This window comes from Gymnoscopelus microlampas (assembly GCF_963454915.1).
Source record: "Gymnoscopelus microlampas genome assembly, chromosome: 1".
NCBI classification, from domain to species: domain Eukaryota; kingdom Metazoa; phylum Chordata; class Actinopteri; order Myctophiformes; family Myctophidae; genus Gymnoscopelus; species Gymnoscopelus microlampas.
Window position 1 is genome coordinate 25163388 of NC_139962.1, and position 17967 is coordinate 25181354.

The 17967-nt window shown below is 41.6% G+C and overlaps 3 protein-coding genes across 15 annotated transcripts in view; all 3 read left to right on the forward strand.

The window, feature by feature from the left end:
- Positions 1-4633, forward strand: part of tjp1a (tight junction protein 1a) — a 128913-nt gene extending 124280 nt beyond the window's left edge. For all 13 annotated transcript variants that reach the window (XM_084063509.1, XM_084063503.1, XM_084063511.1 and 10 more), the window contains one exon: positions 2791-4633. In XM_084063509.1, coding sequence (XP_083919635.1) covers positions 2791-2885 — 95 coding nt within the window. In that variant the 3' untranslated portion in view covers positions 2886-4633. The remainder of the gene's footprint in view (positions 1-2790) is intronic.
- A 3311-nt stretch (positions 4634-7944) lies between these two features.
- fam189a1 (family with sequence similarity 189 member A1) overlaps positions 7945-17967 on the forward strand; it is a gene marked incomplete at its 5' end in the record, with an annotated part of 121451 nt that continues 111428 nt past the window's right edge. Inside the window, one exon of the mRNA XM_084065536.1 lies at positions 7945-8187. Within this exon, the coding sequence (XP_083921662.1) occupies positions 7945-8187 (243 nt within the window). The remainder of the gene's footprint in view (positions 8188-17967) is intronic.
- The window catches only part of LOC311042752 (E3 ubiquitin-protein ligase RNF185-like), a gene marked incomplete at both ends in the record, with an annotated part of 28130 nt that continues 21372 nt past the window's right edge, over positions 11210-17967 (forward strand). The window contains one exon of the mRNA XM_084053733.1: positions 11210-11295. Coding sequence (XP_083909859.1) covers positions 11210-11295 — 86 coding nt within the window. The remainder of the gene's footprint in view (positions 11296-17967) is intronic.

Below are 17967 nucleotides of genomic sequence, written 5' to 3' on the forward strand. Positions count from 1 at the left end.
TTGACTCACTTCATCTGTTCACCCATTGAGCACTGGTTTATTTCATGTGGTATCGAATCTCTCCACCTGTTCATTCATTGAGCACTGGTTTTATTTCATGTGGTATTCAGATCAAAGATCTCACTCTTCATGGCTTTTCATGGCTTTTACATGCTCAATTGACGGTATTTCCCTCTTGGTTTTATTTTTCTCAGTCACCCAGTCACACTTTTACACTGTTTCTGTTCAACATGCATGCCTCTGCAAACTCTGCCCTACAACGCTCTAGACTTCCATTCTCTAGAAATCATGCTGCATGCTCTTCTACTACGATTGATTTTGTTCACATAGCCACCCAGACCTGAAGAACAGCTTTGCAGATGTTCCTGGCATGGGAACACGTGTCATAAACCAGGCCTTCCTTCGTTATCTGACACGAAAATAAAGGGGAAATAGCAGTGCTTTCTGGTGAAAGCACACTTGGTAAAGGAAATCCTTTTGCACACCTACATAGTAGGAGTGAACATCCAATGCATTGGAAGAGGCAAAAATACCTATGTCCGCCACCACAGTCAAGAGGTTTGAATCCACTGTGGTGCATTCGGTTTGCTGAGCATCTCTACACTACACAAACACAATTGGCCGTGTTCGGAGGGGGCACTACCTGCCAGCGGGGCGTGTTGAACGGGATTAGTAGGATAAAGGAGCTAGTCCTACTGGTGAGGGCTTCTCACTGGCAGGTGAGCCAGTAGGGTACAGTAGTTGGCAAGACACAGAAATGTGGGGGTAGGATTGATTGGCATAAGGACTAAATTGGGATAAAGAAAAGGGGTAAATGATTGGCTACTCTAAATAAATAATAAAGAGGAGCGCTGATTCAAATTCAAAATGGATTGGAAGTGACAATAACTTCAGTGCTGTGTGTTCTTATAATTTTTTATAGAAATACAAATGTAACAACCATTCACACCTTTCAGTGGATAGAGGAGGCTCACCGTGGAAAACTCATTGAAGTTATATTGATGTTGGATTCTACCTTTCCTCTTTCCTTTCTCTTGTGTTAACTTCCTCTCTTCCTAAAACAGTGGTACATCTGGCAGTGGCCAGGATTAGCTGCTAATTAGCCTCATTTTAAGGATGAGACTTGAAGGAATGAAAGAGACACAGCCCACTCTGCTGTCCTGTTGAATTGTTGGAGGATTATCAAGGCTGTCCTAATCCTCTTATTGTCAAACAAGGCCACTTTCCAGTTTTCTCCTCGCATCCCCTCTCCCCTCACTCCTCTTCCTCTAGCTCTCCTTTACACTGTAAAATCCTGTGTTCATTTAACTCTTTTAATTAGTTAAATTAACACTGAGGATTTTACTGTGTACACCCCGACCCCGTCCCTTTCATCTTACCACCTCCCTATGTGTATAAAAAATATAGTCGGCATGGCAAGGACAGAAAAATCTTAACAGTACGGCATTCAGCTTAATAGGGTTTAAAAACATGCAGGACATAGTTAAAGATAGATGTGTTATGACACTGACAGCATGTGTAGACTTGGCAATAATACAGCTTGTCGCTTCACATTCTGTTCATGAGGAAGAGACCTGACTCTTCTCTCACTTTCTCTCTTCATTAATATTGTTTTCGGCATTTAGTGTGATAATCAATATTTTGGGACTGATGTCAACTTAATCCTGAACTGTAGCTTCCTGCAATTTAGTACTTACAGTGTATTTATTTTTGTCATGAAGCATTTTTTGGCATGTAGCCATCTAGAGTTCAGGCCGCTACGTGGCCCTCACACCTATGTTGCACCGCCAATCCGACTGATATGGGCATACAATATATGGAGATCTCTGAGGCAACAGCTGTCTTATTTGTGTCCACGCATGCACTGTGTAAGTGGGGAGATGACACATATCGCGTAGGAGCGCTAATAAGTATTGCGCAATAATGTAGTTATATAGGAGCACTATTGCGCAAAAAATTACAAACACACAGTGTACAGTAAATAACAGTGTACGGTAAATATGAAGGTTGCAAGCATGAAATGTAGTCTATTGGATTTCCCATGGCATGCATTATTATTTGTGTATAGTGTGGAAGCAATTGCACTGCTGGTGTGCTAGAAGAAGGCACACAGATAAACAGGAAGTCCACCCACTAGGCGATAAAGATACAGTAGTTGCATGATTGTAATGTCACATAGGAAGGGTGAGGGGTTGCAGGGTTGTCTGACCCTTGGTCTAGATTAGGGTTCCCAAACTTTTCCATGCCAAAGGCCTCCAATAGCCCTAGCCTTTGGCAGTGGTCCCCTTATTAATACATAGCTTTTTAAAAAACAACACGAAAACAGCCGATCAATAAGCTCACAACACATAACAATAACATTGTTACACAACAATAACAAGCATTGTGACATGTTGTAGATTTGCTTTTTTTGAATATAATTTACTTTTGACTAATGACCTGCCAAAAATGGGGACACCAGGTTTAAAGTGTCTAAATGGGCACAATAATCTTATGAATTGAAATTTTATAAATGTATAGTAAAAAAACAAGTTTATAAGCATAGTATAAATGCAAATTCTGTGATGTGAGCCAGATGAATGCATGGAAATGTGAGTATTGTTGGGTTTAGCACTCTGAGAATCCAACTGTCGTGGGAGTACATCCTCTTATTGTAACCGTATAAATGCAGCGTCTGTAGCTTTATCATTACAAGAGGGTATAAAAAATGCATCCAGCTGGTGTTCTTCGTGGTTTGTTGAGCGTCCACTGCCTACTTGTGTTACTCACTCCTCCTCTGTCTAACCTCAGGTGACCCTAAGAGCTGGCAGAATAAGTCTCTCCCTGGTGACCCCAACTACCTGGTGGGAGCCAACTGTGTGTCCGTGCTCATCGACCACTTCTAAGGACAGGTCAGCAGGTGTGATGTTACTGAATGTCAAACCATGAAGAGGAGGACAGAGCCACACCACATACTGAAATATGAAGAAGCCCCAGTCAGCCAGTGCTGTGTACTCTACCCATAAAAGACTGCTGATGGTGACTGCTGATGCTTATTGTTCCAAGCTGTGCTTTTAAACTCTTCCCTGTTCTGAAGTGTCGATGTAAAACAGAACTCTCAAAAGACTCTTTAACCATTGATGGAAATGCATGCCCTATGCCACTGAAGAGTGTGTTTTACATAGCAGATCAATGGGTGTTGAGGCCATACCATTCAAGTAGACATACTTAACAATTCATGTTGCTGTATTTATACTATACAATATATGCATACAGTATATATAGTAGTATATATATCATTGTCGATTTACTAAAATCTCACTTGGAGGAATCCGATGAAGGAAATTACCAGTTCACATCAATTACCGATTGTGTTGCAGCTATAACGTGTGTCTGACTATAACGATATACTGTCACAATTTGTTACTTTTCCGTGAGGGAACTTTAATGAAGGTATGAGAATAAAGTGGGGTAGGTTGTGTTGAGAATGGCAGGTGTTTAAAACCGGTGTTGGTAATGTGTGTAAGTACTGTATCTGCAGTGAGATGTGTTAGGAAGGTGTTAGTTCCATGATTCAAAGAAGGTTCGGTCAGAGACTTAAATGGTTCTTCCTGCCATCGTGCTCTCCTTTCTTCCTCTCTTATCTTACAGGAATATCCTGAGTAGCACATTTTTACGAATTAAAAGTTACACTAAGTACCGCAAGTGTTGGTGAAATACTTTGATTTGCACCAGTACTGATTCCAGGACTCAACTACCACGACTCTTCTTCCAGCCCGAGGGAGCTCTATGCATGTGCTTTACTCAGGTCCACAAATCTGCTCAGTTGTTTCCTCAAGTCTCTCTCTTACTTTTTCTCTCACACTCACACTCACACACACAAATAAGCAGCGATGCCTTATCAACAGATTATTCACTTTTTTCCAGAAGAAAAAATAAGTTATGATAAATTATGGAAAATGAAGTTTGTTTTCTTCTGCCATTGTATAAATGAACTTGGGTATAGCACACAAGAACAGTCGATAAAGGTTAACAAAGGTTTGCTCTCTTTATCTGCTATGCATATGACTTCCGGAAAAAAAAAGAAGGAATAAAAAAACAGAAGTGGCTGTATATAAAGCTAGCATATTGCCTTGGTTCTTTGTTTGTAAATGAACTTTTTGTATGTCTTTGTTATTTTGTATAAAACTTAGAGAAAACATGTTTTAAAAAGTGGAAAGTGAACATGATTATCTTTGTATTCTGGTTATACCCTTGAGCCTTGGAAATTGTAACCTAACAGTAATGCATCCACCTTTTCTACCAATATATTCACACTATAATGGTCACAAAAGGTCTTTTTATGGTTATTTGCAGAACAGCGAAGTGCTTGGGTTAAATGCGTTTAAAACATGCTCTTTTTCAAGGGTGTGCTCTGAAAGTGTCCCCCTCATTGATTTGTGATACTGGATGCTGTATTGTGTGCCCTTAAATGTATTTTTGTACTAATAGACAATATATTATGTATGGCACACCAGTACTATTTTATTTTTATTAGATATAACACTGCTTTAATTGAATATTAGCTCTTCACGTGTGGCTGACTTTTTTTTCTCTTCTGCGACACAATTTAAAGAATACCACTGTATTAATTAATAAAATCATTTTTAAAGTAGAGGGTCTCTAAAGTAAATGTTTTTTTTTTTTGTTACTTGTACTATGCTATTATATTTCTTGAAGTGGGAGCTGTGTTTGTGTTTATTGAGGCTGAGAACAATATTGTCCTCCTGGCCAATCCTTCATTGTTTGATCTATTCCAGTGGTTCTCAAACTTATTTTAATTTCAAGGACCCCATAACCCTGAGTGTGCAAATGGAACCAAAAGGACCTGTAAGGGTCCATTTGGTTCCATTTGTACACGCTCAGAGTTACAGACTTGCGAGGGTCCATTTGGAACCCCCTCAAGGAACACTGAGGGTCCCTGGACCCCACCTTGAGAACCACTGATCTATTCTATCAGGGCTGTGAGAGGGTGAGGGTTTACTGCAGAATTCCTATTCTTGGACATTGCAGCACTAAGCACACAGTTCCCAGCTTTCGCCGCTAGGCGGTGCACAAAGCTCTAAAATCTAAAACTGCGCAAGGATCAAGGTCAGAAACGCCAGTGATTTTCCAAATGGGGTCCTTGAGAAAGGTTGAAAACCACCACTAACGGAATAAACCGTTTCAATCAGTGGTTCTCAAACTTTTTTGCGTCAAGGACCCCCCAAATTGACACACATTAGCCCACGGACCCCCATTTGAAAAGATATGCCAGGGACCCAATCATTTTAATTTCAAGGACCCCCAAGTTTGATATGCATTATACACCCCGTTTGATACCATTTGATCGGGGGGACCCCCAATCTACACTGTAGTATCATCATTAGTGTTATTCCATTTGTACACACTCAGAGTTAGTTACCTAACTATTAATTTCGCTGGGGACCCCCTCAAGGACCCCTGGGGGTCCCCAGACCCCACTTTGAGAACCACTGGTTTAAATGATCTAAATCATCCCTATAAGTTTCGTTTTAACGGGTGGCGTTTCAAGCAGGTCATTCATTTTCTGCTCTTATAAACTTGAAGATGGCATTCTATGAGATAGGTGGGGAAAAAAATAACTTATTTACTTTTAACACTATAACGCCATGATGCACGATAAACAATGTGTTGTGCATAAATAATTAGCTAATAGTAGTCGATACTCAACAATAGGATACACGTGCAACTAATTAACACTAGTAGTTCAATCACATTCACCTGAGATTCATAATGCATTTTGACGGTAACCGGAAGACTCGCCCCTAAACACGCTCGCCCCATTTTTTTTTCGCGGACCGCAGCGGTTCTTGTAGGCCTATTTGTTTTGTTGAGAATAAGGTTAATTTTGACACCGTTTTACTGAGGTTACGTTTAGGAATAAGGTTAGGTTTCAGGCATAGTTTACTGGGGTTACGTTTAGGAATACCAGGTGAACGCCGTTCCGAGGTCGTCGGATTTGCCCCGGGGTGACTGTGTTTTGGGGTGAGTGTTTTGGTATTCATTTTATTCATGCATTAAGAATCAAATCGCATAGTTTTAGACGCGTGGTGGTTTTGTAATTAGGTTTTGTGTACACGTTAGGTTACTCTCTGTATCGCACTATCTTTTTGACGTTCGTTTCCAATACTAAACCCGAACCAAACCCGCACCCTAACCCTAACCGCACGCGGATGCCACATAGTCGGAGAAAATGTCTGTCGGATTAACGCATGCCTCCCAGATTTATGTATGTCAATCATGTATAAATTGGGCATTATGGAGAATGTGTGGCCAGTCCACGTCCACCTCTACTCCCTCACTCACTGCTGTGCGCCATCGTAGTAAAACGCTGAGTGTCACAGATACTCAATACGCAGTGAGAGGACCGTACAACAACAGCAGCGTGTGTGTGTGTCTGTGAGAGAGAGGCGCGCGCGCACACACACACACACACACACACACACACACACACACACACACACACACACACACACACACACACACACACACACACACACACACACACAACACACACCCACACACCAATGTGTATTGGCTGTGAGATTTGCTGGCGTCTGTGAAAAACCCAGTCCTCTGAGCCTCTCTCTCTCTCTCTCCCTCTCTCTCTCTCCTCTCTCTCTACTACCGCAGTTCGTTTGTACACTTTGGACATTCATTCACATAATCAAGAATCCATATCAGAGGATTTGTGTTTTATTTCAGCCATTTGTACGTTTTGCTTTGACTCTCATCCATGTTTTAAAGCAGTAAGAAGCATCATGTAGGAGCCTCCTCCTCCTCCACCACCACCAGTGATGCCAAATTTTGCGAGAGAAATAAGGAACCAGGTCTAGGAAAACAAGGCAAAAAGAAGCAACTAAGGCTTAGTTGCATATAGGTTTAAAGTGCTCATGTGGCTTAGTTACTAAGCCACATGAGCACTTTAAACCTATATGCATCGGCTATTTTCAAAAACTGCAATACAATCTGAAATATTTGGAATACAAATGCTCCCTGGGCACAAAACATTTATGAAATTATTTGAGAACCACTGGTTAAAAATAGATATTAAAACATTTGGAAGCAAGCCTAAATAAGCAAGTACACTTTCGAAACAAGCCCAGAAAAAAACTACCAATTTTTACAAGCCACTTTACAGAAAAAGAAGCCCGAAGTAGCTTATAATAAGCGGACTTGGCAACCCTGTCCACCACGCGTCCCGCAGCATCAGCCCACAAGCAGAGAGAGACCATCCATCTCCAGCCTGCAGAGCAGAGCCACCAGCAGCACAACATAACAATGGTGCATCGTTGGATGATGACAACACAATGATGCGTTTTGAAGGAATGCTGTTTTCCCCTGAAGATCTTCCTCGAAAAATTCAACATCTGTTCCTTTACGACTTAGAATTGTAGCTTCTTCTTTTCTTTTTCTTTTTTTTAAAGATTTGTTGAGAGAGAGGAGGAAAAAATTGTCACCTGGTTCACTTTCTCTCACCCCTCTCTCTTTCTCTCACCTCTCTCTCTCTCCTCACCGTTGCCGTGAAAGAAAGAAAGACCCAGCGATCACAATTTACATCTCCAATTGAAGTGGTTTGTTTAACCTGAACTGATGATGATGGAGACCCTCCAACTGGACGAACAGACCCTCCACCTGGACAATCAGACACTCCATCTGGACAATCTCATCGGACAGTGTCTTCAATTATAAGATAGCTTATTAATAGGAGGGCAACTACCAACAAACGTAAATCTCTCTCTCACTGTAGGCGAATATAGGGGTAATAATCTGGACAACATAACCTTAAATTGAACATCTGTTCCTTTTCGACTTAGAATTGTAGGTTCTTTTTTTCGATTTTACTCTAATTATTTGCCATCGGCCGCCATTCATCATCCTGATTGTGATTTTGGAGCGACAACAATGCCGCTGAACGCGTTGCCCCGCAGCAGCGGTGTAGGAGGCACCGGCTCCCTGAGCCCCGCGTCGCTGTCCCTGGGTCTGTCCAGACTGCGGGAGTGGCGGACCAGGAGGGGCATCATGCTGGCGCTGGGGGTCTCTCAGATGCTGCTGGGGACCCTCATCCTGGCTGTCAGCTTCGCAGCGCTGGCCCTCACCACGTCGCCCCGGGTCCGACACTCGTGCCCCTTCTGGGCAGGATTCTCGGTGAGTAGCTGATGTTAATGTTCTTATGTCCCGGTACCAGTGGAGGGAAGAAGTACTCGCATGTTTTACTGAACTAACTGAAGTAAAAGTATCAATGCTGCAATGCAGAGACACCCTGTTACAAGTAAAAGTCCGGTGTTAAAATTTTACTTGAGTAAAAGTACAAGAGTAGGCTATATTGGCATCAAAATGTAGGGCCTACTTAAAGTACCAAAAGTAAAAGTAGGCCTACTCATTGCAGAATGTCTATTTCAAGTTTTCAAATGTATAAAAATCTTTGGAAAATTGCAGCTCTATAAGCTCACAATGTGTGGCAACTTGAGCTTGTAGATCTGCTTTGTGCTATTTTATAAATGGCCGAAATGTAGGCCTATATAGGGCTGAAGTTTTTAATGCATGTTTTATAATAATATTAAAAATCTACAAAGTAACTAAAGTTTTCAAATAAATGTACAATAGTTGGATCCGAGATGTAGTGGAGTAAAAGTATTGGAAATTGGAAATACTCAAGTAAAGTACGAATACCTCAAAACACTTGCACTTGTTATTTAATTTAACTTTGACCAAATGGACCCATATTTCTATACTCTCAAGATTTACACATTCGTTGCAGGCTACACTCCACTCACATTAAGGATTTTTATTAGCCTGCAGTGGTTCTCTCCAAGTCCAGGGGTCCTGAGGGGGTTCCAGTAAAATGTTATAGGCCTATAGCATCAAAATCAGTTTTACTGACCTCTTTAACCCTTAGCCTAATTCGGCTGTTTGAGCATATCTACAAGCTCACAACACAAAACATATGAACATTTGGAGGGAAAAAAATGAACAACAAAAATATCTTTTGGAGGTAACCTGACATAACATCTTGTCAAATGGGGGCCTGCGGCCAAATACATTTGGGGGTCCTTGACATGAAAATGTTTGAGAACCACTGCCTTATTGTAGGAGATAACTAGACACCTGCCAGGCACATGTTCACACCTGAGCCAATGAGAGAAGGAAACGTCAGGTGTTAGGACTACTGTAGCCTACTACTTGCTCTCAGTGTGCGTTTTCAGATTCTGTATATTTAAATGACCTTTGCTTAACCATTGTAGTGAGACCATGTTGTAGGCTACTTTAGTTGGCTGGTGTGGGTTTTCACAAAATTTTAGCTGCATGCAGGCAGCGCTGATCACATGGACTACACCAGATTAGGCTATCTATCTGATGTTGACAATGTTTCGTTTTTTTCTTGAATTGAACATCTCATTCTCATGTTAGTTGTAAATATTGATGACTGCATCTTGCCAGAGACCCAGTCAGTGCATAGAGAGCAGGGCCGCTTCATTAATTATAGAGGCACAGGCACTAGGGCAGAGAGCAGGGGTGATGGGAGGTCTTTTTTGACACAAAGGCTGTGTGTGTGTGTGTGTGTGTGTGCGCGTGTGCGTGTGCGTGTGCGTGTGCGTGTGCGTGCGTGCGTGCGTGTTCGAGCGAGCGCATGAGTGGGTTGGTTGGTTTCAAATGAGTAGTAGCTAAACATCTATAAGGTGAAAGGTCAACACATATTTTGGAGCTACGACTAAGGCTAATTTAAAATGTAGATACACCAGTTTTGATATATATTTTGAATATATCTACCAGATAGGGATTCATATGAAATATGAAATATGCCCAGCTCACTACAAGGAAGCCATCCATTATTCTGCACATAATGTTCTTAAATATTGCATTTGTGTGTGTTTGCACATGGCTGAGGTTTTGTTTATTCATAATATCATTGCTGTCAGGTGGAAACCTTGTATGTCCAAAACCGTTCCTTTTGGATTGTTATTTTAAAAACAAAAAGTAGCCGATCTACAAGCTCACAACAAATCGCTGCTTTTGTGCGACACTCTTGTATGATAGTACGTAAGTAGGGCATTCATTTACGAAAAAATTATCAATGAAATATGGAGTTACAAGGTTTCTGCCTGACAGCAATGATATGCTGTAGTTGTAATGTTGTACTGTCCGCTGGAGCTTTTATTTGTTGACAATCCAAACTGCTGTCCTTTTGCTCTCTCTGTTGGCCCACACACATACACACACACACGCACGCACGCACGCGCGCGCGCACCCCCCCCCCCCCCCACACACACACACACACACAGTGATACCCCCAACGTCTCCATCAGCGGCCACACAAATACCTACACTATGACCACACAAGGCTATAACCTGGGGAACTTCTCCCCAGGTTATTCTTCTTACACGCATGCATTTGTGCATGTAATTGTATACTTGTGAGGACCAAATGTCCCCACAAGCATAGTAGAATTTAAGAAACTAGACCATACCCGGTCGACGCATCCGTGGGGACATTCTTTCACACATAAACGCTAATAAGAAGCTGAGATTTGATGAAAACGAAAAACGTGCTTCACAGTTAAGTTCAGATGGTAATGGTCAATGGCTGTGTGCGAAATCAGAGCAATTGCTCCAGCCAGTGAGGAGAACCGGGTAGTGACACCACTACACCACTACAGAGGTTACTAGAATTATAGTAGGATGTAGACACTGAAAATAGGTGATCTACAAGCTCACAACGCGTTGCATTGCTTTGTGGATCTGCTATTTTCAGCTTCAGGGTTAATAATGACAAACATGAAACACGAATGCCATTGTACAGATGGCATTCGTAAAATCAAACTAAACTAAATATCCTCAAGTATAAATACAAACTTGTGTGTGTCTAAAACAATCTGGATGATGTCAGAGTACAATCTAAAAAGCAGAGAAATGTAACTAATATTTCAATCGTAACTGTATGCCAACATTCCTGCCAAGCTAAGCTAACAAGAGCATAAATAGCTACTCCTCCTGTGTGTGTGTGTGTGTGTGTGTGTGTGCGTGTGCGTGCGTGCGTGTGTGTGTGTGTGTGTGTGTGTCTCTGTGGCTGTTTATAGTACAACGTGATGGCTGTTTAAATATTATATAGACCTCTCTTTGATGAGTGAAGTCGTGGGTGCTTCTGGTGAGCCCCAGGACAGAGGGCATAATGTTTGTTTCCTTCCTAGCGGGAGCAGTCACATCTCAGACCTTCCTGGCCTCTAAGCCTCCCACACATATCATGCACACCAGACAGTGAGTCCACACCAACGACGACAGAACTCAAGCAAACAGTTGTGCGGTGGTGGAAAAAGTAAAGTTTACTTTACTTGAGTATTTAGATACTTCTACACTTCTCCACTACATCTCAGAGGTAAAGTTGTACTTTTTACGCCACTACAGTTATTTGAAAACATTAGTTAACAAGTTACCTTTTTGATTTGGATTATTATTACAAAACATAAGCTCTATATTTAATAGCCGATCTACAAGCAAACACTGTATTAAGTCCAGTACTCAAGTAATAGTACTTTGTTACTGTCCACCACTGAGTACAGCATGCGTTCTGACCTCACTGCTGTGCATAGATCGATGGCTCGGTCTCTCTCTCATCACAGTCCCACACTGGCCTAAACAAACATACTGCCTCCCAGCTTTGATCTTCACACATGCCACACATGTACTGTATACCAGTGGTTCTCAAAGTGGGGGTCCGGGGACCAGGGGGTCCCCATCTAAATTAGTTTATATAACGTTATAATCATTTTAATCACTTGAACCATATTTTATACTTTGGCAGTTTGGCTATTCAAAAATAGCAGATCTACACGTTCATAGCACGGCACGAAGTGAGCTTGTAGATCTGCAATCTTTTTAAAAAATCATGAAAATGTGGGCAAATCTTTGTATACATGTATTTTTTAAAGCAAACATTTCAACTCAAATCTTTGCTTCTGGAGGTCCCTGCATGGCACAAAATACTTTCAGTGGGCTGGTCCGCAGCCAAATACATATTATTTTGGGGGTCCTTGATTGATTGATTGATTGAATATTTTATTAGGCAATGGTTTCCAATGAGGTCCTTGATATTCAATTCATAGACATATAAAGTGGCACCACAGTTCAAATATCATTACAAAACAAACAGGTAAAAGATAACATTATGTACATTAAAAAAAGTGTAAAAAATAAATAAATACAAAATAAAAGACTATGTACAAGGGGGGGGGGGTTGTCTATCTAACGGGAAAACGTTTGAGAACCACTGGCCTAAATAAACATACCTCCCAGCTTTGATCTTCACACACGCCACACAGACATGTACTGTACACTGACCGATGGGCCTGTATTCCACACCTCGGCAGTAATTCCTCAGCTTGGCGAGCGTGCTGCCAGCACATGCTGTGGTGACAAAAGACAAGTCTGCTGAATTGATTATAACACTCCATGCACAGTCTGCTTCGCAGGGACAAGTGGGAAAAACATGACAAAAGAGAGATAGAAAAGACTGAGGGACACGATGACACTGATTCACATCCATACCGCAAAGCCTTCAGTGTTGATTTAGCTCTGTAAGAAATCGACCCAAATCTTTCTGAGTTAAATCAGTGCAGACTCAGACCAGTAGTTCTCAAAATGGGGTCCGGGTACCCCCAGGGTACATGCTTATTTTACATTAAATAAGCATACCAAAGAGAACCTTAAAAAGATATCAAGACATCTACATATATACACATAGCATAAGACTAGCAGATAAGCATTAGGTGCGAAAGTGGTAACACATTGGTAGGTCCATATTGCGGCAGGTGCAGTTTGTGCATGATTAGACATAAGGTTAAAAAAAAAACACTTCACAGGTACAAAAAAATCCATATGGCAGGTCCTCAGGGAAAGTAAAGTCGGCACAGAGGAACATATCCACATGAAGGGAGGAAAAACAGTACGTGTTTGGCTGTGGGAGCTGGGTGTGAGTCATGCCGCTGGCCAGGGCTCAGTAAATAAATGAGGGTTGGTGGCTCTCGGTGCCAGAGGGCCACTGAGGCTGTCAGCCACTGACATGCAGTACAAATCATCCTCCACCTTCCATCTCCATGAATTAAACGTCGGCACCGATCCAAGCAAAGTGGCAAAGCAATGCATCCAAGCAAATGCAGACGCACACACACGCACGCACGCACGCACGCACGCCGAGGCTCCTTCCTCTCTCGCGTGCACACGCTTTCTTTCACTCTCTATCACTCTCTATCTCTCTGTATTTGTGTTAAACTGAATACAGACTCTGGACTTCATTTTGCGAAAAATGAAAATGACTGAATGAGTCCTACATTATTTCTCTAAAACTGAACCTGAGGAAATAGTTTCTCCTCTCCTCTCCTCTCCTCCAGAAGAGGCTGTTAGACACAGGACCTAGACTCTAGGTCCTGGACTTGAGGACTTTTGGACAAATACTGTGTAGAAGCTATTATCACTGTTTTGTTTGTTTGTTTGTTTGTTTGATTGATTATTATTATTATTTGGTATTATTATTAGTTATTTTGAATCGATCATGAACGACCCATCACTGTTGTGCAGCAGTTATCTCCCTGCTGCATTTCAAGCGTCACTTATGACAGCATATTCTATCTAGACTATTGCCCTGTGTGTGTGTGTGTGTGTGTGTGTGTGTGTGTGTGCGTGCGTGCGTGCGTGCGTGCGTGCGTGTTGGCAGTGTCAAAAAGAATTGTGTTGTGGGTGATGGTGGTTAGGTGGAATACTGGGAGGAGCTCTCTCTCTCTTTGTCTAGAAGTGTGTGTGTGTGTGTGTGTGTGTGTGTGTGTGTGTGTGTGTGTGTGTGTGTGTGTGTGTGTGTGTGTGTGTGTGTGTGTGTGTGTGTGTGTGTGTGTGTGTGTGTGTGTGTGTGTGTGTGTGTGTGTGTGTGTGTGTGAGTGGCACTAGGCTGGGGGTGGATGGCTGATGGAGATGTCATGTACAGTAGTAGTGGGCTCTGCTGTACATTGACCAGATGTTTGCATGGACTGTGCTGCTGTGGGAATGAAACAGGAGGTAGAATGAAGAGCTTAGTGCTTGATATTTACATGTGCAAAAGAAGGGAAAAAAGGGCATCATCCATGTAATTATTCCGATGGCCCATAATTCCAGCTGGCCCCATTATCAAAGAGGAGAGTGTACACATCTAGTACCTGTATTTAGGCCAGGTGCAGGACATCAAGGCAAGAATCAAATAGAAGGTTAAAACATCCACACAATGGTTTAAAGCTCCCAAACAATTTTATGAATCACTCATTCATCAGGCAAAAAAAATGCCTGATGTCGAAACGATGCGCCATTAATACAAATCGTTTGGGAGCTTTAAACCAGTGTGTGGATTTTTTAACCTTCCATTTGGTCCTTTAGGGGGTCCCCAGCTAAAACAGGGATAGTTTAATGTCACTATTATTTTATCGGCGAGAAGTTAGACCATTGTCAGAATGTATGCCCTGGCTATAGGCAACGTAGCTAGTTTGTTGTTGTTACACACACACACGCACGCACGCAGGCACACACACACACACACACACACACACACACACACACACACACACACACACACACACACACACACACACACACACACACACACACACACACACACACACACACACACACACACACACACACACTCAATGTCACTGTTGGTTTTAATGGCTCCATCACTTGGCTGAAGGAGCTTTTCATCTATTGAATTAAATATTCTACCCGCACTTGTTATTTTCTACATCATTTTGAAGAATTATTTCATCATAACTTTTTACCTTCATAGTTAAATCAGAATTCAGCTAGCATGAGGGTGAAAAGGAACTGTCAAAGTGTGAGTTTTCACACGTTCAGTTAACAGGCTTTATTTTTTCCCTGTTGGACTGGTCTTAAAATTCCATTGTGTTATGTCCTTCTCCTGTCATTAATATGATAATTTACCAATCTCTTTGATGGACGAAAGAATGTTTGATCTGTAATAATATAAATTAGTTCTCTACACAGTCAAATCTTGAGGGTTCATTTATCAATGTGTGTACCAAAATGGGACCAAATGGCTCCTAATGGGTCCATTTGGTTACATTTGTACACTGAGTTAAGGTCATTACACACCAGGAGCGACGTGAATAAAGGATACATAAAAGTGACGCAATTATTTCACATCAAACCTTTATTTTGGTGATTCCTCCATTCATACAGGTTGATGATTTTATTCCCGCCGAAAAAATGTACCTTTTTTCTAAAAATAATTTTGTCGCAGCAGTTTAAATGAATGCGCATTAATCGCACAAAACAAGTTAAACTGAGGATTTTACTGTGTATGGATTGTTGGGTGGTATAATTAAATTGTATGCATTCCAGGGCAGTGGTTCTCAAACAGTTTCATGTCAAGGACCTCAAAATGTATATGTGTTTGGCCGCGTACCCCCATCTGAAAATAAGTAAAGCTTAAAGTGGTTAAACTGATTTTGATATTATATTAAAGGCATAGCATGTAACTTTGCCCTGTGTGTTTACATAACAAAATAATATATACATGTTTTACCCATAATTTCCGTCTATATCAGCAGTCATCAGCCACTGGAGTAGTGTGGTTGTGTTGCCCAATAACATCCCTGTCTACCAAAACAAACAGTGAAAACACCAAAATACAGCAAGAGGGCAATGTGTTTCAGCAGTAAACACCATCACACTACTCCAGTGGCTGATAACTGCTGGCATATAGGGGAATGATTGGTAATGTTATGTAAACTCATTTTGCTGAGGACTCCCTTGAAACCCTTCATGGACCTCTGGGGGTCCCCAGACCCCACTTTGAGAACAACCGCTCTAGAGGTTGGCTAAACATTAATTTGTATGTTCACTAGGTTCATTCATGTCCCCCAGGGATGTTTGCATATCTCAGATTAAAATCATCTACGTACTAACTGGGATATAAGCAGGGCCTGCCAACGCTGGGCTTTGCGCTTATAAAGTCCATGGCCCAGTGTAATGATAAGGGACTTATAACAGTGATCATACAGGGTTCTGGAGAGATATGAGTCTTTGGGCCTCATTCACTAAGCTTGTTTACATCAAAATGTTGTACTTATCGGCATTTACGCAAATACCCACTTTAAGAGTCTTATTCATCTATCTTTTTTTGACTTAAGTCTGCTCTTTCTCACGTCTGCTCGGAGGTAGACTTAGGTGGGACCAAAGCTTGTGTATGTCATTAGAATGCCTTATTCTTCATGCAAAATCAATTACAATACTGTGCCAAACCTCAAATAAAATATTTATGTGCCCAACATTTGTCAAACACATATACAAAAAAGAATAAATATGTCAAACAATCTATTGCTTGGAAGCATATTATAGACATGATGCGAAAAAAACATTTTCAGTTGAGCTGAATTATTAGTTCCCTCGGCGTGTTTGCCGTTAGTTCAAGTGTGGCCACAGCTTTGCCTATTGGGCTTTCATGCCAACAAACTCCAATGTCGCGCTATTAATTTATGATATTGACCACATCACATGAATGTAGTCTTACCATCTGATGAGAATACAGTATGGATGAAATCTAGCTGTGTCCATTACTCCATTTACAATTCCGGTGTAGGATATGTTCATCCAAAGGACAGATTCCCCTCAGTAATCAATTAAGCTCTGATAAAAAAAAACGGATATTGGCTGATTCCAGCATCATCTTTTCACCTCGCTAAAGGTGAGTGAGCAATTGTTCAGTAGAAAGGGCTTATATAATGTCCTTTCCAACTTTTTGGTTGTGAAGTTAGACGTTGTAAACTAACTTCCCGCCACGTTTGCTTGTAGATCTGTCAAGGGTGTACACTCCATCCCATTTCCATTTCAGAAAATACACACCCCTTTAGTCACTTTATTTCCAAACTATTTACGAACAGCTTAGTGAATGAGGCCCATTGTCTGATATGGGTTTGAATCTGAACAAATCCATTTGGACAGTGTTATGAAAAGTCCTTGATGTACTTGATCCGAGATGCATCTGTTGCTCTCCTAATACATCATGTTCATTATTGATACGAGATGCATCTGTTAGATTCCGAAGGTCATGTTCCTTATTCTTATCCTATTACGCTCTGTTCTTTTTACGTCTCATATCTTCTGGTCATGTCATGTGTCCAACCCTATATGTATTCCCAGTGTGTGTAATAAACCTGTCGCATGATACTGCCTCATGATACTGCCTCATCTTGTTCTCCCGGGCTTTACCACAGAGGACTTCTTCAACTGAATTGTTTCTCACAACCAAGACAGAAACAGTTTTAGCTGTGACCTTTAGCTCACAGTAATGTTTTAGTTTGAGTTTTTTTCTAGTCAAAGTTTATAATGCTGTTCCAGCTTAGTGTCCGGGTAGCTCAGCTGGTAGATTTCTTGCCTTTGAACTGCAAGGTTATGGGTTCGATCCCGGGCACTGCCAACTCAGCGTATGAGTAGCACTACTTGGGTGCGGCAAGTCGTGCGGCAAGTGCTGGGAGCTGATGGCACCTCAGAATTCCATCTCCCAGGGGGTCTAGCGCATTGTAGTGGGGATAGACCCCCACGTTCTTGGCTGATACCGAGCTACTTACTTATAATGCTAGACGTACTAGACCTACTCGGGAACGATGCAAGTTGGAAATGCATACCCCACCCAGTTATGCAAACCAGCTGTACCCGCTGTACCTGTCTGTGTCCCTTTTATGCCCATATATGGAGTTCTGTGTCAGGCATGCCCAAATAGGGAGTGTAGACCAGTTGATCGGTCGGAGATACATGAACTAAAGTTGCACAGACATACAGAGATGTTGTGCATTTATAGTAGGATTAACCACACATGACCAGAACATACTGTAGGTACGTTACACTGGCAATTCTTCTGAAATGTCATAAATAGCTACTCCATCATCACACATT